This window comes from Pelophylax lessonae (assembly GCF_965119305.1).
Source record: "Pelophylax lessonae genome assembly, chromosome: 3".
NCBI lineage: Eukaryota > Metazoa > Chordata > Amphibia > Anura > Ranidae > Pelophylax > Pelophylax lessonae.
The window spans coordinates 397,044,045-397,069,026 of NC_138770.1; the positions used below are offsets into that span (position 1 = coordinate 397,044,045).

A 24,982-nucleotide genomic window follows, 5' to 3' on the forward strand; every position below is an offset into this window, starting at 1 on the left:
GAGAGAGAGCTGAGGCCGTGAAACATAAAACAGGTCATCAGATAACTTGTGTTCCATAGAACCCACCGTGACTCCAGCAATATCAGAGGCAGCCCTCACTCTCCTCAACAAGGGTCCCAGGGCCAGGGTGAAGAGGAGGGGCGACAAGGGACAACCCTGTCGGGTGCCATTAAAAATGGGAAAGGGGTCCGACAACAACCCGTTCACCCTGACCCTGGCATTCGGGCCATGATATAGAGCCAAGATCCACCCCAACATGCGCGCCCCAAGCCCCAAAGAGCGGAGGACCTCCGACAAATAGGGCCAGGCAACCCTGTCGAAGGCCTTCTCCGCGTCCATGGAGAGGACCAAACATGGACTCCTATCCAGGCCGTGTTGTGGCCAGCGAAGAATGTGAAGAGCTCGGACGGTATTGTCACGAGCCTCTCTGAGGGGCATAAAGCCCGCCTGGTCAGGGTGGATCAAGGCTGCAACATGGTCCTGCAATCGCAGCGCCATAACTTTGGCCAAAATCTTGGTGTCAGTATTGAGGAGAGAGGTAGGCCTATAACTGGCACAGTGCTGGAGGTCCTTACCCGGTTTAGGTAACACCACGATGTGGGCCATCAGTGCCTCTGGGGGAAGGGGTTGCACAGCAGAAATCGCATTAAAAGTAGGTGCACATCTGGGTACCAAGGACAGGGAGCAGGGCCTTATAATATTGATTTGTAAAACCGTCCGGGCCCAGACTTTTGCCCGAGGGCAGGCCCGATACCACCCTGCTCACCTCGTCCTCAGAAATAGGAGCCTCCAGCTCCGCCAGGACCCCATCAGGGAGCCGGGGGAGGCCGGATTCCATCACATACGATTGGATATCAAGCAACCAATTCCCCCCCGAGGAGGGAAGATGGTATAAGGATTCATAAAATTGCTGGAAGTATTTGGCGATCCGGGGGGAGCTAACTAACTTCCCCTCCGGGGTCTCCAATGCATGGACATGACGTACCTCAGTAAGCTTATGCAGCATACGGGCTAACAGGCGTCCACACTTGTTTTACAGTGTTCGTAAAAGTGGTGAGCCCAGAAACGTAGCTTATCCCGGGCCCGCAGTTCCAAACAAGACATCAGGGCACCCCGTAGCGCCTCCAGGGACTGTGCATCCTCCGGGGCCAGGGTGCGTTTATGTTTGATTTCCAGATCGTGGATCCGTTCCAATAGATCGGAGATCTCTTGCTGACGTTGCCGCTTCAAACGGGAACCATGTGAGATAAGAACCCCCCTGATCACTGCCTTATGGCCCTCCCAGACTGCGGATGGGGAGACCTCCGAAGAGGAGTTGAGCTCGAAGAAAGTGCGCACCTCCTTAGTGACCTGTCCCAAAATTGAGGGACGTGAGGTTATTCTAACACGCAATAAGAAAAATAGGGTATACCTTTACTTGAAAAACTCTTTAAAAAAACTACAGAGAGAATTATTGAGGCAGTTATAACAATTTATGCACACGATAGGGGGCTTTATGCAATAAGGGTTTGTGCAGATATGCAAATGCTTACTAAATGCTTACTGAAAATGAAAAGCTAACAGGATGACACAGTTCGCGGCTTCTGTCGAAGGGGCAGGACCAAGAAAAGGTCTGCCGACTGGCTCCCGATCAGCGCCAATGGCTGAGAGCACCAACCAGAGTGTTCTGGCAGGGGGGCCGTACCCCTGCCAGAGCACAATAGCACAACAGGGGAGATCGCTGTACTAACGCCAGATAGTTAGTACATCAGCTCCTCATGAGATGTCAGTATTTTTCATTTAGCCCTGCTGGGCTGAATTAAAAAAAAAAACTACTAGTGTGTGCAGGGCTTTAGATCTTGGGGCATTCCAACTCCCTTGGTTGCATGTTCCACAAAAGCAAATACTTTAAAGATTCAATGAGGGAGTGGGATCCCCTTAAAATGGATGCAGTAAACAAGCAGGTTTGGGAATCGGGGATCAGAAATCTCATCACGAGTCCTGAAAGATACATGAAGCGGTTAAGTCTTTAAACTCTTCCGAATCTACCAAAGTCTATAAACTAAGCCCTAAAGTAGAACTAAAGGCAATTTTTTTAATTTAGAATAGAGCAAGGGAGGGTTATAAACTCTGTCAGATTTCTTTTTTTTTTTTTTTTTTGCCATCTATGTCCCATTGCAGAGATTTCTCTTTGCTTTCTGTTCTAATGCCAAACAGGAAGTGAGAAGAAATCCCTGCAAATTAAGGGAATTCCTTGGGCTTCCCAGGTCACCAGAACTAGTATTCCCATTGAAAGATTTCCCCCTATTACTTTTTGGGGACAACCCAAAATTTGGTATGTTCCTTTGCTTACATTTTTTTATAAAGATGGTAAACAGGACAAATAAAGAGGGCAAATGTCCTTTAACCAGTTCTGGACCAGAAGGATTTGCCCCCTTAATGACCAGGCCCTTTTTTTAACTGTATGAGGGATGGGCTTGTGAAATGACCACAGAGACCTGAGATCCTATATAGAAGGATCACAGGTGCTTTGTGATCATTTCAGAGAGAAGAAAGGTCAGCTGTGTTTACAACAGCTGACCGTTGTGCTCTCTCAGCGGGGATCGATCGTGGGTGCCCGGCGGCAATTGCGTCCCCTGGTCCCGTGGATCGGCATCCCCGCTGTCTAGTGGGGATGGGCGTGCGGCGGCACGCACTTGCCCTCCAGCACCACGCGCGCCACAGACATAGGGCTACGTCGTGTCGCACAGTCGAGCCAGCCGACTGCGGTCAGCAAGTGGTTAAATGGGGCACAGAGGGCAATGACAAGCATTCTAATGCCTCTGCACTCTATCAAAAACTAAAAAAAGTTTTGCTTTTAGTTATACTTTAACACATCCTACGATTGGAATGTATAAGAGAATAAAATGCAAGCAAACCTGGTTTCAAAATGTGATGCTGGTCCATTTACTATCTCCACATGTTTCAATGTTCCAAAGTCTAGATCATCTTCAGCCAGCTCAGCACCCAGAGCCAACTTCTGCCACTGACGGCGTCTGTCATGTGGCGCTCGAGGCACTTTCTCTGGTTCGTGCGGACGATCAATATTCTTTTGCTACAAAAGAGATTACAAAAAAATTGAGGTATAAACATGCAAATCAGCAGCCATGACATTTTGCTAATAAGAAACCTTAAAAAATAAATAAACACAAGGACTAACCAGATTATGAGGCAACGTTAACCTTTAAAAAAAGTCGAGCAGTCAAAATATTAAAATGGCATGTTCAGTAGTTGAGGAACAATGATATCTTTGACTTGAGCAAAGTGAAAGTGAAATACCAGACCAGCATGAACACACCCTTTAATCTAGTTATGTGCTCATTCAGAAAACAGCAATCACTGTACTGTCTAAACACTAGCTTTAAATAATCTTCCTACAATCCTCAGCACAACAGAAAATGAGTCAACGTGGCTAGAGGCCCAAGCTAATGGGGTTGCCAGTTGCCAAAGCACTTCAATAGCCTTCATATTGTACATATATTTTATTCTGGCACTTAAACTGGTGTATTTATGCTTAAAATATCTTGTTAAAAAAAAAAATGTTTTATATATATATATATATATATATATATATATATATATATATACACACAATGCTCAAAAAAATTAAAGGAACACTTTTTAATCAGAGTATAGCATCAAGTCAATTTAACTCCTGGGATATTGATCTTGTCAGCTACGTAGCAGAGGGAGTTGTTAATCAGTTTCAGCTGCTTTGGTGTTAATGAAATTAACAGCAGGTGGAATAGATGGGCAACAACGAGACAACCTTCAAAACAGGAATAGTCTTACAGCTGTAGGCCACCGACATTTTTTTCCTTACTCATCTTTTCTAACTGTTTCTCACTACTTTTGAATTTGGCTAGAGTCAGCATCACTACTGGAAGCCTGAGGCAATACCTGGACCCTATAGGAGTTGCACAGGCAGTCGAACTCCTCCAAGATGGCACAACAATAAGTGCCATTGCCAGAAGGTTTGCGGTGTCCCCCAGCACAGTCTCTAGGGCATGGAGGAGATTCCATGAGACAGGCAGTTACTCTAGGAGAGTTGAACAGGGCCGTAGAAGGCCCTTAACCCATTAGCGGGACCGGTATCTACTCCTTTGTGCAAGGAGGAACAGGATGGACACTGCCAGAGCCCCACAAAATGACCCCCAGCAGGCCATTGGTGTGAATGTCTCTGACCAAAGGACCAGAAACAGACTTCATGAGGGTGGCCTGAGGGCCCAACATCCTCTAGTGGGCCCTGTGCTCACTGCCCAGCACTGCGGAGCTCGATTGGCAGAATTGGCAGGTCCGCCACTGCCCTGTGCTTTTCACAGATGAGTGCAGGTTCACCCTGAGCACATATGACAGATGTGAAAGGGTCTGGAGAAGCTGTGGAGAATGTTATGCCGCCTGTAACATTGTTCAACATGACCAGTTTGGTAGTGGGTAGGTGATGGTGTGGGAAGCCATGGAGGGACACACAGACCTTTACAGGCTAGACAATGGCACCCTGACTGCCATTAGTTATCGGAATGAAATCCTTGGACCCATTTCAGACCCTACGCTGGTGCAGTTGGTCCTGGGTTCCTCCTAGCGCACGACAATGCCTTGCCTCATGTGGCGAGAGTATACAGCCAGTTCCTGGAGGTTTAAGGAATTGATACCATTGAATGGCCCCCAAGCTTGCCTGACCTAAATCCAATAGAACACCTCTAAGACATGTTTTGGTCCATCTGACACCGCCAGGTTGTCTGGTCAGGAGCTCAGTGATGCCCTGGTCCTGATTTGGGAGGAAATACCCCAGGACAGGACAACATCTGTCATCCTCATTAGGAGCATTACGTTGTCAGGCATGCATTCAAGCACCTGGGGGCCATACAAACTACGGAGTACCATTTGGATTTGCTGCAATTAAATTTTAGCAAAATAGAGTAGCCTGCTACATCATTTTTTAACTTTGATTTTCAGGGTGTCTTTAAATTCAGCCCTCTGTAAGTTGATAATTTTCATTTCCATCAAACAATGTGGCATCCTTTGGTTCCTAACACATTACCCAGTCCATATCAGTATAGATAACCAGCATGAGATTTTTCCCCATTGAGATCTGTTTTTTTTTTTTAGCAGTGTATAGACAGACAGAACATTGGGCCCTAAGGCCATCCTCATGAAGTCTGTTTCTAATTGTTTGGTTGGAGACATTCACACCAGTGGCTTCCTGGAGGTCATTCTGTAGGGCTCTCGCAGTGCTCACCCTGTTCCTCCTTGCACAAAGGAGCAGATACCGGTCCTGCTGATGGATTAAGGACCTTTTTTGGCCCTGTCTAGCTCTCCTAGAGTAACTGCCTGTCTCCTGGAATCTACTCTATGCTCTTGAGACTGTGGTGGGAGACACAGCAAACTTTCTGGCAATGGCACGTATTCATGTGCCATTCTGGAGGAGTTGGAATGCCTGTGAAACCTCTATAGGGCCCAGGTATTCCCTCATGCTACCAGTAGTGACAAATGCAAAACTAGTGAAAAACAGTCAGAAAAGATGAGTAGGGAAAAAAATTTCAGTGGCCTCTACCTATAAAACCATTCTGTTTTGGAGGTCATCTCATTGTTGCCCATCTAGTGCCCCTGGTAATTTAATTAACCCCAAAGCAGCTGAAACCCCCTCTGCTACTAAACTGACCAGATCAATACCCCAGTAGTTTATTTGACTTGATGGTATTCCCCGATTAAAAAGTGTTCCTTTCATTTTTTTGAGCAGTGCATATACAGTGCATTGTGAAAGTATTCAGCCCCCTTGAACTTTTTAACCTTTTGACACATTTCAGGCTTCAAACAAAGATATAAAACTGTAATTTTTTGTGAAGAATCAACAACAAGTGGGACACAATCATGACATGGAACGAAATTTATTGGATATTTCAAACTTTAACAAATAAAAAACTGAAAAATTGGCGTGCAAAATTATTCAGCCCCCTTAAGTTAATACTTTGTAGCGCCACCTTTTGCTGCGATTACAGCTGTAAGTTGCTTGAGGTATGTCTCTATCAGTTTTGCACATCGAGAAACTGAAATTTTTGCCCATTCCTCCTTGCAAAACAGCTCGAGCTCAGTGAGGTTGGATGGAGAGCGTTTGTGATAGCAGTTTTCAGTTCTTTCCACAGATTCTCGATTGGATTCAGGTCTGGAGTTTGACTTGGCCATTCTAACACCTGGATATGTTTATTTGTGAACCATTCCATTGTAGATTTTGCTTTATGTTTTGGATCATTGTCTTGTTGGAAGACAAATCTCCGTCCCAGTCTCAGGTCTTTTGCAGACTCCATCAGGTTTTCTTCCAGAATGGTCCTGTATTTGGCTCCATCCATCTTCCCATCAATTTTAACCATCTTCCCTGTCCCTGCTGAAGAAAAGCAGGCCCAAACCATGATGCTGCCACCACCATGTTTGACAGTGGGGATGGTGTGTTCAGGGTGATGAGCTGTGTTGCTTTTACGCCAAACATAACGTTTTGCATTGCTGCCAAAAAGTTCGATTTTGGTTTCATCTGACCAGAGCACCTTCTTCCACATGTTTGGTGTGTCTCCCAGGTAGCTTGTGGCAAACTTTAAATGACACTTTTTATGGATATCTTTAAGAAATGGCTTTCTTCTTGCCACTCTTCCATAAAGGCCAGATTTGTGCAGTATACGACTGATTATTGTCCTATGGACAGAGTCTCCCACCTCAGCTGTAGATCTCTGCAGTTCATCCAGAGTGATCATGGGCCTCTTGGCTGCATCTCTGATCAGTCTTCTCCTTGTATGAGCTGAAAGTTTAGAGGGACGGCCAGGTCTTCGTAGATTTGCAGTGGTCTGATACGCCTTCCATTTCAATATTATCGCTTGCACAGTGCTCCTTGGGATGTTTAAAGCTTGGGAAATCTTTTTGTATCCAAATCCAGCTTTAAACTTCTCCACAACAGTATCTCGGACCTGCCTGGTGTGTTCCTTGTTCTTCATGATGCTCTCTGCGCTTTAAACTGACCTCTGAGACTATCACAGTGCAGGTGCATTTATACGGAGACTTTATTACACACAGGTGGATTCTATTTATCATCATTAGTCATTTAGGTCAACATTGGATCATTCAGAGATCCTCACTGAACTTCTGGAGAGAGTTTGCTGCACTGAAAGTAAAGGGGCTGAATAATTTTGCACGCCCAATTTTTTAGTTTTTTATTTGTTAACAAAGTTTGAAATATCCAATAAATTTTGTTCCACTTCATGATTGGGTCCCACTTGTTGATTCTTCACAAAAAAATGACAGTTTTATATCTTTATGTTTGAAGCCTGAAATGTGGCAAAAGGTCGAAAAGTTCAAGGGGGCCGAATACTTTCGCAAGGCACTGTGTGTATATATATATATATATATATATATATATATATATATATATATATACATTTATTCTAACATGCTACAAAATACAGGGCTGTTCTTTTACTTTATGAAATACTGTTGAGCTTTTTGTCTTCTCTTATTTGACATTGAGAGCCGGTTCACACTGCCGCGACCACTAAAGTCGCCTTATAAGGGGCGACTTCTAACGCGACTTCAGCGCGAGACGACTTTGTAGGACTTTGTATTTGGCCAATCAGAATATGATGTGTTGTGACCTAATTTCCTTTTCCTTTTTTTTTCCTGGCATTTATCGGGCATTTTTTGGGCGTCTTTGGAGGCAGGCATGTCTTTAGTGTCTGGGGGGTCTAAAAAGTGTACCTGTGAAGTTTCATCTCTGTAGCATGTCCAGAACCAGAAAAAAAAGAGCATTTTTCTTATAATTTTTATGAGCACATGAATATGGCTTCTCTCCACCTGGGCGTTTTTCTTGCAGGCATTTATCAGGCATTTTTGGAGTCAGGCATTACTTTTTTTGGATTAGTGTCTGGGGGGGTCTAAAAAGTGTACCTGTGAAGTTGCAGCTGTGTAGCATGTCCAGAACCCCCAAAAAAATGGATTTTTGTAAAATCTTACCGTAAAATCCTTTTCTCTTAAGCTCATTGACAGACGTAGTCCTCGTTGATTAATAACAACTCGGGTTATACTGCCCTCTACAGGAGTAGGACTAGACAGGAAAGATAACGTTCTGGCCACACCCTAGGGGCAGTCCCAGAGGGTATATCCTCTCACTTCCTGCTACAGCAAATCAATTATGTCACAAAGCAGTGTTTAGAGAATTTAACCCAACCCAACTCAAAAACAGAGGGGCGGGTACTACGTCTGTCAATGAGCTTAAGAGAAAAGGATTTTACGGTAAGATTTTACAAAAATCCATTTTTCTCTGTCGCTCATTGACAGACATAGTCCTCGTTGATTAATAACAACTCGGGACGTCCCAAAGCAGTACCACAAATGAGGGGTGGGATAACAGAAATCAAAATCCAGAAGGCCCAACCGGAGCCAACAAGAAGCATCAAGGACTCATCGAGCAAAAAGATGAGACCTAAGTGAAACACCCAACAAACCCTTGAGATAGACCAACAGTCTCCTCAGATTGCGGCCTGCAGAACCTTGTGGCCAAAAGAGGCATCTGACGATGCCATCACATCAACTTTATAAAATGTTGTAAAGGTATGAACCGACGATCAAGTCATCGCCTTGAAAAAAAGTGAGTCCGTCTTACGAAAACAAGTTCGTAGTAGTCAAGTGTATCCTTCTGAACCCCATCCAAGGAGTTTAATGCAAACTCCCAAGGATGGCTAGTCTTAGGACACGGGGAAGGTAACACAATCTTTTTATTCAGATGAAAACTCTGAAAACCACTTAGGAAGGAAGGATGGATCTGGAAGAAGAACCACCTTATCCCTATGAACCACCAGATATGGGGAACGTCAAGATAATGCGGCCAGTTCTGACACCCTGCGTGCAGAAGTAATGGCCACCAAGAAGGCCACCTTCTGGGATAATGTAAGCAAGGGAATCTCCCTAATATCTTCAAAGAGAAGTTTCTGAAGAACCGACCACACTAAATTAAGATCCCAGGCGGTAAGGGTGCGCGCACTGGCGGAGCCAGATGTCGCACCCCCTGGATGAAATTCCGCACCAAGGAATGATTAGCCAAAGGTTTCTGAAAGAAGATTGCTAACGCTGAAACCTGACCCTTGATAGTGCTCAAGGACAGTTTCTGCTCAACCCCTTGTTGCAGACAGACCAAGATTCGGGTCACCGAATAGGTATGTGGGGGAAATCCAAAAGATTCACACCATGCCATATAAGACTTCCATGTGCTGGAAGTCGCTTTCCTTGCTTTAACTAGAGGTAGGAATAACTGAAGCTGACACTCCCTTGTCCTTCAGTACCTGGGTCTCAATGGCCAGGCCATTAAGCCAGTGATTGTAAAGCAAGATGGAAGATCGGTCCCTGAGACCGCAAATCCTCCCTGAGAGGAAGTCTCCAAGAGGCGTCCGCGACTAGCCTCACCAAGTCGGCGTACCAGACTCGACGAGGTCAGTCCGGAATTTCCAGAATAACTGGAATTCCCTCCACCTCTATCCTGCGAAGAAGTTCCCGCAGTAACTTGAGAGGATGGAAGGCATGCCGTAGCTGATACTGCTCCCACGGGGCGATCAGCGTTTCTGCTGCGTCCGCTAGAGGATCACGGGTGCGAGCTACAAACCTCCGCACCTTCCTGTTGAGCCAAGGTGCCAACAGATCCACATCTGGGGTGCCCCAATGAAGGGACAGCTAGTGAAAAACCTCTGGATGAAGAGGCCATACCCCTTGATCCAGAATCTGATGGCTGAAATAATCTGCCTGCCGATTTCCCACCCCCGGAGTGAACACTGCTGGGAGATCCGGAACAAACTGTTCCGTCCAATGAAAGATGCTAGTCGTTTCGATGGCTACCAGGACACTCTAAGTGCCCCTTTCTTGACATAAGTCACGACCGTGGCATAGTGCGATTGGATCCGAATCGGGCTGCTCTAGAGCTGCTCGGTCCAGTAAATCAGACAAAATCTGATCGCTCTCAGTTCCGATACCCTATTGGTAACCTGGATGAGCATCAGAGACTTCCTGGTCCGCTCGCTCAACCGGATCCGATTGTCCAGGAAATCGGAATTCTGATTCCATTAGAAAAAAATCTCCTTCAGGAGAATTCGGGTATGAGACTGGGTATACGGTACTGCCTCTAAGAAGGCCACCATCAGTCCCAGCCAATTGACGGACAGCAACATCCAAATCGTTGACTGAACCTTCTGGAGTTTCTCCGCAAGGAGAAACTTTCTTGCCCAGGATGTATCCAACATTAGGCCCAGATAGTTCAGTCTCCTGATGGGAACCAGGGATGATCTTTGGGAAAGCGAAGAAAACGCTGATGTCCTGCGATGATGGGGATAGAAGGATAGGCATCCTAAATGTCTATGGACGCCAGGAACTCCCCCTGATGCAGGGAGGCCACCACTGTTCGGATGGACTCCATCTTTCCCCAAGTCCAGAATTGGACGCACCTTGCCCTCTTTCCTGGGCATTGTGAACAGGTTCGAATAGAACCCCTGAAACCGTTCAATGTTAGAAGGGAAGAATCGTACCGGTGGAAGTGATCGAAACTCGATCCTGTATCCTGACCGTATGACCTCGCGAACCCCTTAGTCCGGGGTTCTGGCAAGCCATGGATCCGGAAACCGGTGAAGACATTCCCCCACCCCAGAGATGGGTAGGGGCGCATCAGGCTGTATTCTTCAGGCTTGGCTGAGCCGGACTTTTTGTTTAGCCGACCAGCGCCCTTTGAAAAACCCTCTGAAGGGGCTTTGGAGGGTTTCGCCTTATCGCCCGCCCTCCATGCGTTAGGAAATAACAGGGGTTCGTTTCAAAACGACCCCATTTGGGTAAAGGAAAATCCTTCGCCCTTTTGGTAGGCTAACAAGTACCAAAAAAGAATTTCAGTCTCAGCTACCTCTGCCGGTGTAACCTTAAGACTAAAGGTTTCCCGGACGGACACAACTAGTGCATCCACCACTCTTGTGCTATGGCGGAGGCAGAAACGTTCTCCTCACTGCTGAGGAGACATTGCCTGAGACAACAGCCCCATAAGAGGGACCTGCAGCTGCATTGACCAGCTCCGAATCCGTATCTGAAGTATCAGATAAAAAATAGGGGTAGGCGGGGGTCGCTTCTTGACCCCCGTCCCTGACAGGCCACCTCCACCCGGGATACCAAAGACTCCAAAACTGCCGATAATGCATTAAAAACAAGTGGGGTACTGGAGGGTCCTGCGGCCACCTTGAGGGGATCAGGTGGGGATACCTATGCGGCAGGGTCAATGATTATACAAGACATTTGCCAGCGACAAAAAATGACAAAGTAAAAAACTTTTTTTTTTTTTTGTATCCCCCAGTCGCAACAGCGCCCCTCAGTGTTACCTGCCTTTTTTGGACCCCACAGAGAGAGAGAGAGAGAGACCCCAAGGCTCATCCCTGATGCACAGAAGTTTTCATCAGCTTGCTCAGTGCTGTCCTGTTACAGACAGGAAGTCTTTGGCCCTATTTCCTGGGTAATGGAGGCGGCTCCGCCCCTTAACACGCCTTCCGGCGCCTCCCCCTGGCTCCACGAGGTGTTTGGTCACCTCAAACATGGCCGCCCCCATGCTGGAGACATGAGGCTACGCCAATATGGCAGCCTCGTGTGCTCTGCAAGACAATGGAGGCGGCCTGTTAGGATAGCGGCGGCTTAGCAGCGGCCTGCGGGATGCTGTATTCGGCCTAGCGGCCTGCGGGAGTGCATCGGCCCCCCAAACTTCACCCTGGATGGTGATCAGCCTGGCCAGCGGTACCGGACCCTGGCGGGCCGCATGCGGTCTGTGCGATCTGGACTGCAGTTATACATGCATAGACATCGCCCTGTGAACCTCTGACAGGTAGGATACCTTATGCTACCACAGTAATATTCTAGTACTGCCACTGACTTCAGTCATCTTTACAGTTTTGAAATGACATTAGATTGTCAGCTCCCAAACCAAGCCTCCTGGTTTCTTGTTCACAAAAATCACACTCAAATAGGGGGATCTGTGACATGTTATAGGATAGAGGGGAGACCCATCCTTACCATTTCAGAGAGGGGCCCGCGTTCACCACAAACCCGTCAGGGGGAAAGGGGGAACATACTACTCACCCTACCGGAACCAGGCGGGTGCCAACTCCTGACAGTACCCCTCTCCACCGGGGTGGGAGGGCTGTCGACCAATACGGACGCCGTGACTCATGGTCATTGGCGTTTAAGCGAGACGTTTAACTTGCAGGGTCAGTCCCCGTCCAGTGGGACTATGTCGCGGCCGACCCAGCGCGGAGCTATGGCCTGCACGCGCTCGTAGGCTGAACTGGGGTGACCACTGGATCTCAACATCCAGCCCGTCACCCAGTTCCAGCTTTCTTGCTTGAAGATCTCACAGGAACACTGGAGAAAAAAGCTGTCTAAAAAATCTTTCTAAGAAAAAAATCCTGCCAGGACCGAAGATCCTAGCAAGGCATCTAGGTCCTTACTCCTAACTAGACAGAAAAAAACTGATTTGCTGTAGCAGGAAGTGAGAGGATATACCCTCTGGGACTGCCCCTAGGGTGTGGCCAGAACGTTTTCTTTCCTGTCTAGTCCTACTCCTGTAGAGGGCAGTATAACCCGAGTTGTTATTAATCAACGAGGACTACGTCTGTCAATGAGCGACAGAGAAATATATTTTTTCTTATAATTATTAATACAGCAGTGTGGCGGCTTCTCTACACCTTGCCATCACATCAACTTTATAAAATGTTGTAAAGGTATGAACCGACGATCAAGTCATCGCCTTGAAAAAAAGTGAGTCCGTCTTACGAAAACAAGTTCGTAGTAGTCAAGTGTATCCTTCTGAACCCCATCCAAGGAGTTTAATGCAAACTCCCAAGGATGGCTAGTCTTAGGACACGGGGAAGGTAACACAATCTTTTTATTCAGATGAAAACTCTGAAAACCACTTAGGAAGGAAGGATGGATCTGGAAGAAGAACCACCTTATCCCTATGAACCACCAGATATGGGGAACGTCAAGATAATGCGGCCAGTTCTGACACCCTGCGTGCAGAAGTAATGGCCACCAAGAAGGCCACCTTCTGGGATAATGTAAGCAAGGGAATCTCCCTAATATCTTCAAAGAGAAGTTTCTGAAGAACCGACCACACTAAATTAAGATCCCAGGCGGTAAGGGTGCGCGCACTGGCGGAGCCAGATGTCGCACCCCCTGGATGAAATTCCGCACCAAGGAATGATTAGCCAAAGGTTTCTGAAAGAAGATTGCTAACGCTGAAACCTGACCCTTGATAGTGCTCAAGGACAGTTTCTGCTCAACCCCTTGTTGCAGACAGACCAAGATTCGGGTCACCGAATAGGTATGTGGGGGAAATCCAAAAGATTCACACCATGCCATATAAGACTTCCATGTGCTGGAAGTCGCTTTCCTTGCTTTAACTAGAGGTAGGAATAACTGAAGCTGACACTCCCTTGTCCTTCAGTACCTGGGTCTCAATGGCCAGGCCATTAAGCCAGTGATTGTAAAGCAAGATGGAAGATCGGTCCCTGAGACCGCAAATCCTCCCTGAGAGGAAGTCTCCAAGAGGCGTCCGCGACTAGCCTCACCAAGTCGGCGTACCAGACTCGACGAGGTCAGTCCGGAATTTCCAGAATAACTGGAATTCCCTCCACCTCTATCCTGCGAAGAAGTTCCCGCAGTAACTTGAGAGGATGGAAGGCATGCCGTAGCTGATACTGCTCCCACGGGGCGATCAGCGTTTCTGCTGCGTCCGCTAGAGGATCACGGGTGCGAGCTACAAACCTCCGCACCTTCCTGTTGAGCCAAGGTGCCAACAGATCCACATCTGGGGTGCCCCAATGAAGGGACAGCTAGTGAAAAACCTCTGGATGAAGAGGCCATACCCCTTGATCCAGAATCTGATGGCTGAAATAATCTGCCTGCCGATTTCCCACCCCCGGAGTGAACACTGCTGGGAGATCCGGAACAAACTGTTCCGTCCAATGAAAGATGCTAGTCGTTTCGATGGCTACCAGGACACTCTAAGTGCCCCTTTCTTGACATAAGTCACGACCGTGGCATAGTGCGATTGGATCCGAATCGGGCTGCTCTAGAGCTGCTCGGTCCAGTAAATCAGACAAAATCTGATCGCTCTCAGTTCCGATACCCTATTGGTAACCTGGATGAGCATCAGAGACTTCCTGGTCCGCTCGCTCAACCGGATCCGATTGTCCAGGAAATCGGAATTCTGATTCCATTAGAAAAAAATCTCCTTCAGGAGAATTCGGGTATGAGACTGGGTATACGGTACTGCCTCTAAGAAGGCCACCATCAGTCCCAGCCAATTGACGGACAGCAACATCCGAATCGTTGACTGAACCTTCTGGAGTTTCTCCGCAAGGAGAAACTTTCTTGCCCAGGATGTATCCAACATTAGGCCCAGATAGTTCAGTCTCCTGATGGGAACCAGGGATGATCTTTGGGAAAGCGAAGAAAACGCTGATGTCCTGCGATGATGGGGATAGAAGGATAGGCATCCTAAATGTCTATGGACGCCAGGAACTCCCCCTGATGCAGGGAGGCCACCACTGTTCGGATGGACTCCATCTTTCCCCAAGTCCAGAATTGGACGCACCTTGCCCTCTTTCCTGGGCATTGTGAACAGGTTCGAATAGAACCCCTGAAACCGTTCAATGTTAGAAGGGAAGAATCGTACCGGTGGAAGTGATCGAAACTCGATCCTGTATCCTGACCGTATGACCTCGCGAACCCCTTAGTCCGGGGTTCTGGCAAGCCATGGATCCGGAAACCGGTGAAGACATTCCCCCACCCCAGAGATGGGTAGGGGCGCATCAGGCTGTATTCTTCAGGCTTGGCTGAGCCGGACTTTTTGTTTAGCCGACCAGCGCCCTTTGAAAAACCCTCTGAAGGGGCTTTGGAGGGTTTCGCCTTATCGCCCGCCCTCCATGCGTTAGGAAATAACAGGGGTTCGTTTCAAAACGACCCCATTTGGGTAAAGGAAAATCCTTCGCCCTTTTGGTAGGCTAACAAGTACCAAAAAAGAATTTCAGTCTCAGCTACCTCTGCCGGTGTAACCTTAAGACTAAAGGTTTCCCGGACGGACACAACTAGTGCATCCACCACTCTTGTGCTATGGCGGAGGCAGAAACGTTCTCCTCACTGCTGAGGAGACATTGCCTGAGACAACAGCCCCATAAGAGGGACCTGCAGCTGCATTGACCAGCTCCGAATCCGTATCTGAAGTATCAGATAAAAAATAGGGGTAGGCGGGGGTCGCTTCTTGACCCCCGTCCCTGACAGGCCACCTCCACCCGGGATACCAAAGACTCCAAAACTGCCGATAATGCATTAAAAACAAGTGGGGTACTGGAGGGTCCTGCGGCCACCTTGAGGGGATCAGGTGGGGATACCTATGCGGCAGGGTCAATGATTATACAAGACATTTGCCAGCGACAAAAAATGACAAAGTAAAAAACTTTTTTTTTTTTTTGTATCCCCCAGTCGCAACAGCGCCCCTCAGTGTTACCTGCCTTTTTTGGACCCCACAGAGAGAGAGAGAGAGAGACCCCAAGGCTCATCCCTGATGCACAGAAGTTTTCATCAGCTTGCTCAGTGCTGTCCTGTTACAGACAGGAAGTCTTTGGCCCTATTTCCTGGGTAAAGGAGGCGGCTCCGCCCCTTAACACGCCTTCCGGCGCCTCCCCCTGGCTCCACGAGGTGTTTGGTCACCTCAAACATGGCCGCCCCCATGCTGGAGACATGAGGCTACGCCAATATGGCAGCCTCGTGTGCTCTGCAAGACAATGGAGGCGGCCTGTTAGGATAGCGGCGGCTTAGCAGCGGCCTGCGGGATGCTGTATTCGGCCTAGCGGCCTGCGGGAGTGCATCGGCCTCCCAAACTTCACCCTGGATGGTGATCAGCCTGGCCAGCGGTACCGGACCCTGGCGGGCCGCATGCGGTCCGTGCGATCTGGACTGCAGTTATACATGCATAGACATCGCCCTGTGAACCTCTGACAGGTAGGATACCTTATGCTACCACAGTAATATTCTAGTACTGCCACTGACTTCAGTCATCTTTACAGTTTTGAAATGACATTAGATTGTCAGCTCCCAAACCAAGCCTCCTGGTTTCTTGTTCACAAAAATCACACTCAAATAGGGGAATCTGTGACATGTTATAGGATAGAGGGGAGACCCATCCTTACCATTTCAGAGAGGGGCCCGCGTTCACCACAAACCCGTCAGGGGGAAAGGGGGAACATACTACTCACCCTACCGGAACCAGGCGGGTGCCAACTCCTGACAGTACCCCTCTCCACCGGGGTGGGAGGGCTGTCGACCAATACGGACGCCGTGACTCATGGTCATTGGCGTTTAAGCGAGACGTTTAACTTGCAGGGTCAGTCCCCGTCCAGTGGGACTATGTCGCGGCCGACCCAGCGCGGAGCTATGGCCTGCACGCGCTCGTAGGCTGAACTGGGGTGACCACTGGATCTCAACATCCAGCCCGTCACCCAGTTCCAGCTTTCTTGCTTGAAGATCTCACAGGAACACTGGAGAAAAAAGCTGTCTAAAAAATCTTTCTAAGAAAAAAATCCTGCCAGGACCGAAGATCCTAGCAAGGCATCTAGGTCCTTACTCCTAACTAGACAGAAAAAAACTGATTTGCTGTAGCAGGAAGTGAGAGGATATACCCTCTGGGACTGCCCCTAGGGTGTGGCCAGAACGTTTTCTTTCCTGTCTAGTCCTACTCCTGTAGAGGGCAGTATAACCCGAGTTGTTATTAATCAACGAGGACTACGTCTGTCAATGAGCGACAGAGAAATATATTTTTTCTTATAATTATTAATACAGCAGTGTGGCGGCTTCTCTACACCTTGCATTTTTTTATTGCTGGCATTTATCGGGCATTTTTTTGGCGTCTCTGGAGGCAGGCATGACTTTTTTGGATTTAGTGTCTGGGGTGTCAAAAAAGTGTCCCTGTGAAGTTTCATCTCTATAGCATGTCCAGAACCAGAAAAAAAAGCATTTTTCTTATAATTATGAATACAGCAGTGTGGGTTCTGGACATGCTACAGAGCTGAAACTTCACAGGGACACTTTTTAGACCCCCCAGACACTAAATACAAAAAAAGTCATGCCTGCCTCAAAAAATGCCCGATAAATGCCTGCAAGAATAAAAGCCAGGTGGAGAGAAGCCGTATTAATGTTCTAATAAAAGTTATAAGAAAAATGATAATTTTTTGGGGGTTCTGGACATGCTACAGAGCTGAAACTTCACAGGTACACTTTTTAGACTCCCCAGACACTAAATCCAAAAAAAGTCATGCCTGCCTCAAAAAATGCCTGCAAGAAAAAAAGCCAGGTGGAGAGAAGCCGTATTAATGTTCTAATAAAAATTATAAGAAAAATGCTCTTTTTTTCTTGTTCAATACCATTTTTATGGAAAGTCGGATCACAAGTCGGATCACAAGTCGCTTCAATTAAGATAAGGAGGCGACTCCCATTGAAGTATATGGGACAAGTCGGATCACAGGTCGCCTCAAAGTAGTACAGGACCCTTTTCTGAAGTCGGAGCGACTTCAGTAGTGCCAATTAAGACGGCACTGAGTGATTAACATTGCTTTTGTTATGTCAAGCGACCTGGGGCAACACAAGTCACCTCATAAGTCGCGCTAGTGTGAATGGGCTCTCATAGTCTCTATGGAAGGCTTTTTTCAGATTTTTACTATTTTTATTCCAAGTCATGGTAGTTTATCCCTTCTTGCTGAATTCTATATTCCACTTGTGTAAATGCATGGATTGACTTTCTATACCATACTCAGATAAAAGCAATACTTTTTGAACCACAAAAGAAGTTGATCGCATTATCGCATTATTTCAAATTAATAGACCCTACCATACCACTTTTATTGGTTAAACTGGATGGACTTTTTTAACCAGACTAACTAAGCAACTATTTAATTACCAAAGTTTTGTAAAGATGTTATATATCTGCACACAAGCCTTTGTCAATTTAAAGCCCAACTCCAGGCACAAAAGAAAATCTAGCCCTTGCAGTGGACCCTGTCCCCTGTAATGCTTGTTGAGATCAGGGGGTTGCAGAAGAAACTATTATTACTTACCTGACTCCCTAGCAGGATAGTTTGCTTCAAGTTTGACAAATGGCTAGACATGGTTTGAAACATTGCTGTGTAAAATAGGAGCTCTTTTGTTTTGTGCTTCCAATTTTATACAGTGAAAATATTTAATAATGTTTAAATAAATGAAGACCCGTGTGCAGATGTATAATGTCTCTGCATGTCTAAAGTTCCTCCGAGCAACCAAAGAAGGTTTCACCCTGGCACCAGGCAGTGGACCAGGTTTGTGAGACATTAAGTATCCAAAAAAAACACATTTTGGAAGAAGTTTCTCTTTAAGACAGTGAATTTCTAATTTTATTTTGGTTTAAAGAGAATATTTATAAAAAGAAAATATTTCTGTGGCACACAACATTCAGTTTATGATTAGCAGATATATTTGTGCAAGCGGCTTTCCAAAGAAATGCAGGGAGCAAAAAACTTTTAACTTTATAGGTCTATCAAAGTTATATTTGTGTTTCATTAGGGGAAAAAACATATTCCCATCTACCTCAATAAATCAAATAGATGTAAACTGCAGTGAGTGCCATGTAATGCTCTTGAAACTATTTTTAAAGGATAAGTTCAGCTTTTGGAAAAAATATTAAATGCACATATTTTTGCAGGATAAAATATGTGCATATATTATTTTTTTTCTTCAGGAGCCTGGAAAGCATTGCACCCCTGATCAGTGGATCTGGGGTGCAATGTTAGGATCACGCAGACAAGACCTCTGATACGGGCTGACTGTTTAAAAGCTGTGGGACTTGTGAATGAACTATGGGAGCGCTCATCAGCGCCCTTGCAGTTTATTGAGAACTGCAAGCCTTCAGTCTCAATGGCTGATGATACTTTTAAGTTATCTCATTCACATATTGCTGTGAATGAATGATAGATAAATGAGATAGAATGAGAGATAAACCCCAACTCGCTGTCTCTAGGAGTAGGGGCTGGGGGATCAGGGGTGCGGGAGGCAGGTCTGGAGCATGTTACACTTTACACCCGAATTATGGGTATAACAGGCAACATGCTCGAAAAAGGGAACTTATCCTTTCATCTTATAGCTGCCTAACAGGACAAAGACAGTGTGATGGGCTTCCACTTAGTACATTTAAAATACCTTTTGTTTCCGCTTCTCCTTCCGTTTGTCCTCTGTGTCCTGCAACATCTTCTCTTTCCATAAATCAAAGAAGTAAGATGGATTTGTGTAAAATTTTAGGCCTTCTTTACCATCATCTCTATAGAAACAAAATTTAGACAGCTGAAGATTCAAGAGTCTTGCCGACTGAATTAATGATTTGTGTTAAAGGTACTATCAAACAATATATTTCTGACCCAAAATTACCTTCACAGAACATTATCAAGAAAGCCAGGCAAAGGACAATTTAAAGTTATTTTAAAGTCTTGTTTTTTTAGAAATAAAAAAAGGGTTATACTTATTTCCTCTGTGCAGTTGGTTTTGCACAGAGCAGCCTGGATCCTCCTCTTCTCAGGCTCCTCCTTGCTGCTCCTAGCCACTCCCTCCTGTCGCGTGCCCCCACAGCCAGCGGCTTGCTATGGGGTCACCTGAGCCAAGCTGCAGCTCCGTATGTCCATTCAGAAAAGAGGCTGCCGCTCGGCCCCGCCCCTTCTCGCTCCTTATTGGCTAACTGACTTTGATTGACAGCCACTGGAGCAAATGGCACAGCGGCTGTGTCTCAGCCAATCAGGAGGGAGAGTCCCTGATGGCTGAGGGACTTGTAGACATCACTTAGACAGAGATGGGGCTCAGGTAAGTATTAGGGGGTGCTGGGGAGGCTGCTACACCCAGAAGGTTTTTATCTTAAGGCCCCTTTCACACATGCTGTCCGTTTTTCATCCATCCGTTGACGGATGAAGAATGAACATCAATGCATCTCTATGGAAAAATGGATGACAACGGATGATCATCCGCTTCCGTCAATGTTGGTTTTTTTGAAAGGATGAATGCCCTATTTTTCATCCGTCAAAAAACGGATCGGACGAAAAACGGATGACAACGGATGACAACGGATGAAAACGGATGACAACGGATGACAACGGATGAAAAACGGATGAAAAACGGATGAAAAACGGATGAAAAACGGATGAAAAACGGATGAAAAACGGATGAAAAACGGATGAAAAACGGATGAAAAACGGATGAAAAACGGATGAAAAACGGATAACAACTGACGAAAAATGGATGAAAAACTGATAAAAAAACGGATGAAAAACTGATACATTTTGACGTGACTGAAGTGATGAACTGAACAGACCAAATGTGTGAAAGGGGTCTTATGCAAAGAATGCATTAGGGCTCTTTCACACGGGCATTCCGATCAGATTCGCCTGTCAGTTTTTTAGGCGGATCTGATCGGATGCCCCATTCAGCCCTATGGAGCAGCGGATGTCAGCGGTGACATGTTCGCTGACACCCGCTGCCATCCACATCCGATCCTGTCCGTGAAATCCAGACGGATGGAAACCCTATTTTCCATCTGTCCTGGGGATCAGATCGGATGAGAGCGGACAGGCGGTCCACTCTCATCAGATCCCCCATAGAGAGCAGCGGGGGCTGTGACACCTCCTCCTATCCGCACTGCAAGCGGAGACGGAGCTATCATCCGCCGGCTCAGCGGGGATCGCGGATCGATCCCCGCTGAGCAGCACGGATCCGCCTACGGAGGCGGACCGTGTGAAAGAGCCCTTAGGATAAAAAAAAGCTTCTGACTTTACAACTCCTTTAACAAGTAGGATTGAAGTTGGGAGATATAAGACTATAGATGTGCTGTAATACAGTTTAGGTTAGACACTAGAAACATTATGGAATGGCCCTCAAACTGAGAACAAGGAGATTTTGGTATGGATGGTGTAAGTAAATCTGAAACAAACTTGAAGGTATATGCAGTCCTTAGAAACACAACACTATGCACACCTAAGAATGGAGTAAAATTATCATGAAGATGAAGGTAAAGTAGACCTATAGGGCAAAACCTTTTTTTTTTCAATATGGCTAAAACAAGGGAGTGTTATAACCCCAGTCAGATTATTTTTGCCACCTGTGTCCCATTGGGGAGACTTCCCTTGACTTCCTGCCCTATAGCCAGGAAGTGAGAGGAAATCTCTGCAAACTAAGGGATTTCCTTGGGGACCCCCAGGCCACCAAACTAGTGTACCCATTGGAAGATTCCCCTCTATTACTTTTCTGGGGACAACCAAACATTTGATTTTCAATGATAATGATAGACAAGATAAATAGAGAGGGTAAATCTCCTTAACAGGGGGCACAGACAGCAATAAAAACTGGCAAGTGTTCTAATCCCTCTGCACTCCATCCAAAACTAGAAAAAACATTTTGCCTTTATTTATACTTTAAGATTTTGTTTGAATATATGAGCAACTAGCATTCAAAGGACAAACTTGTTGGAATTTTAACTATATGCAGAACGATCAAACACAGATTTCAAAAAGGAATCTGTTAATCCTCTTGAGTGTATATTGGATAAGATGAAAGACTCATGGCATCAATGTGCACATTAAAAAAGGAGAGAGAGGATTCCTGGGATGGCAGTTTAACCTAACACTTGAGCAGAATGCTCAGAGTACAGCACATTATTTTAATTGGCATGTTAAAATAATTGGGCATAAACGTGTGACATCTGCGGTACAGCATGTCCTCACTGCAGCAACTAAGCTGCATGTTCAAAGACAATTGGAGAGGAGACAAATGGTTGGGATGGTCTACATTGCTCTACAGCCTCCAATCAGATTCAAACTCTTATTTTTAAACACAATCTGGCTTACTGCTTTGTGGCAACACAGAATGTGTCACACTAACTAATCTATACTTTGTCAATTAAAATTATATTTTTAAGAACTGTTGCAATACACACAATTCATTACAAAAAAAAACATGTAAATCCCTGGATATTTTAATAGATTGTTCTACTGCAATTTAGTAGTCTTTAGAAAGGGAATGTAACCATTTTAACGGTACTTAATCAGTATGCATCAAGGTGGGAATGATCATACATGGCAAGACTGCCAGACAAGTTAAAGGGGTTGTAAAGTAGAGCTGCACGACGAATCATTTAAAAAAAAAAAAAAAAAAAAAATCACGATCTGGATTCACCCCCCTACCACTATCTTAAAATGGAATTTCCTCGATTTATACAGAGCAGAGCTGTTCTCTGCTCACTCACAGCTGTCAAAAAAAAAGAGCCTTCAGCAAATGTTTTTCAACATTGTTAAGGCTGCAAGATAACTATAAACACAATGTTTTACAATATATTATTTTGGTCTTTTAGATCAAAGGAATGAACTTCTATCTGTAAAGGAGGTCAGTTTAACCTCTCAGGGTCCTTTCACATGGCCGCACCGTGTGTCCGCAAATCATCCTATTTTTTTGCGGATGATTTGCGGACATAATGTAAGTCGATGGCATTGCGGATGTCAGCGGAATACCATCCGCTGACATCCGATTTGCCTCCTTTTAGTTCTGTTCCGTTTTTTGGAACGGAACAGAACCCTATTTTTTCATCCGTTCAAAAAACGGAAAGGAAGGAAAATCGGATGTCAGCGGTGTCATCCGCTGACATCCGCAATGCCATAGACTTACATTAGGTCCGCATATCATCAGCAAACAGATGGGATGATATGAGGACACACGGAGCGGATGACAAATGTCATCCGCTCCGTGAAAAAAAAAAAAAGCATCATAGCGGAGAAGAAATCCGGAGCGGCTGTGTGAAAGAAGCCTAGGGCTCCATTCACATCTGAGCGTATCGCTTTCAGGCGTTTTTTGGGGCTTTTTCAGGCTTTTTTTTTTTTTTTGGCTTTGTTCAGGCGCTTGGAGGCAGGCATTGACATCTAACAAAAATGCTTCTGCCAAAAAAGAAGCTCATGTGCTATTTTGAGCTTTAGGCATTTTGCTCAGATGTGAACAGGGGCCATTGAAATGAATGGGATTTTGCTTGTTGGGCTTTTTGAGACTTCAGAGATGAGCGTTTTACCAGCTGAAATACGCTCAGGTGTGGACAGGGCCTTAAAAGACTAAGCCTTTTTCTGACAATTGTTGCTTACAAGTTAAAATCAGTACATTTTGCTAGAAATTTACTTAGAACCCCCAAACATTATGTATGTTTTTTTTTTTTTTTTACCAGAGACCCTAGAGAATAAAATGGCGATTGTTGCAATCTTTTATGTCCCACTGTATTTGCGCAGCGGTCTTTTAAATGCAGTTTTTTTTGGGCAAAAATGAACTTTAATGAATTTAATGAAAAAAAAACTAAACAGTAAAGTTGGTTCAATTTTTTTGTATAATGTGAAAGATGATGTTATGCCGAGAATCGTGAGAGAATCATGATTAAAAAAAGACCAAATAAAAAAATCGTGATTCTCATTTTATCCAGAATCCTGCAGCCCTATTGTAATGGTTCTCTTTTTATTAGAATATTAAACAGGTTTACACTTACCTGCTCTATGCAATGGTATTGCACAGAGCACCAAATGATCCTCATATGGGGTCCCCTGCCAGTGCTCTAGGCTCCTCCTCTGTGTGCCACTAGAGATGGGCTCAGGCACATTCAGGATCGTAGTCCCAACCCACCAGCACGATCCTGCCAGGAAGTAGACACTGCACACTGCTAATCACAGGCAGTGAGACATTTCCCAGTCCGCAGCTGCATCCACTGCTTGTGATTGGCGTTGTGCAGTTTCGGCTTCCAGGTGAGATCGGTCAGGTAGGTTGGGACTAGGATCCTGAGCACCAGAGCCCATCTCTACGTGCCACCATAGAAGTCCAGATTCTATGGTGGCACACGTGCGGGCAAGCTCACAAGTCCTGCTGTATGTGCCCATGGACACACAGCTCCGTGCCCTGCTCTCTGCTCACTGGATTTGATTGACAGCAGAAACCAATGATTCCCGCTGCTGCCTCTCTACCCTGTGAGAGAAGGGAGAGAGGAAAGAGCTGCTGCAAAAAGGCACAGTGCTGGATCGTGTAAGTATTTAGGGAGTGAGGAGATACAAATACTGGAAGATTTTTGCAGGGAAAAATGTTTTACCTTTAGAAGAACTTTAAAAAGCAATTTCAGGCAACAAATCAAAGAATTCAGTGAGCTTATGTTATCCAGTAAACACAAGCTTGTGTCCCAGCATCACAAGCAACATTTTTCTAGAATCTCCAGATTACAGACCAAAGGGCATAGACTAGAAGTGTAATAATGGACAGATGAGAATTGGAACTACCCAACAAGCAGGCTATGCTCTCAGTACAGGCAGTCCCCGAGTTACAAATATCGGACTTACATACGACTCATTCTTACAGAGGGGGATAACAGGAAGTGAGAGGAAAATTTACTCCTAGGAAGGGAAATTCACTCCTGCAAGAGTAATCATAGGAAAAAATTGTCTCCACTGAAGATTTATCACCAATCCTTGTTTCCACAACAACCCAAAATTTTCAAAATCCAATTGTCACAGGGACAGAAAGTGAGGTGAAATCTTCTGAAGAGGGGCACAGACAGCAAAACAAATGTTACAGGGGTGTTAACCCTTCCCTATGCTATCCATAGGGCTGGAGTTACACTTGTACCTATTCCAACTTACATACAAGTTCAGCTTAAAGCGGAGTTCCACCCAAAAGTGGAACTTCCGCTTTAAATAGTCCTAACCCCCCGGCATGCCACATTTGGCATGTCATTTTTGTGGGGGGGGGGGGGGGGAGCGGGTACCTAGTTTTGACATGTACCCGCTCCTACTTCCGCTCGGAGCGCCGCGGCGCCCTGAGCGGAAGTTCTCCTCTCTCCCTC

The 24,982-nt window shown here is 45.8% G+C and overlaps 1 protein-coding gene across 2 annotated transcripts in view; it reads right to left on the bottom strand.

The window, feature by feature from the left end:
* The window catches only part of WASF1 (WASP family member 1), a 237,917-nt gene that overhangs the window by 18,805 nt on the left and 194,130 nt on the right, over positions 1 to 24,982 (bottom strand). For both annotated transcript variants that reach the window (XM_082251581.1, XM_082251582.1), the window contains exons 5-6: positions 19,291 to 19,408; positions 2,898 to 3,073 (exon numbers count right to left, since the gene is read on the bottom strand). In XM_082251581.1, the coding sequence (XP_082107707.1) occupies positions 2,898 to 3,073; positions 19,291 to 19,408 (294 nt within the window). The remainder of the gene's footprint in view (positions 1 to 2,897; positions 3,074 to 19,290; positions 19,409 to 24,982) is intronic.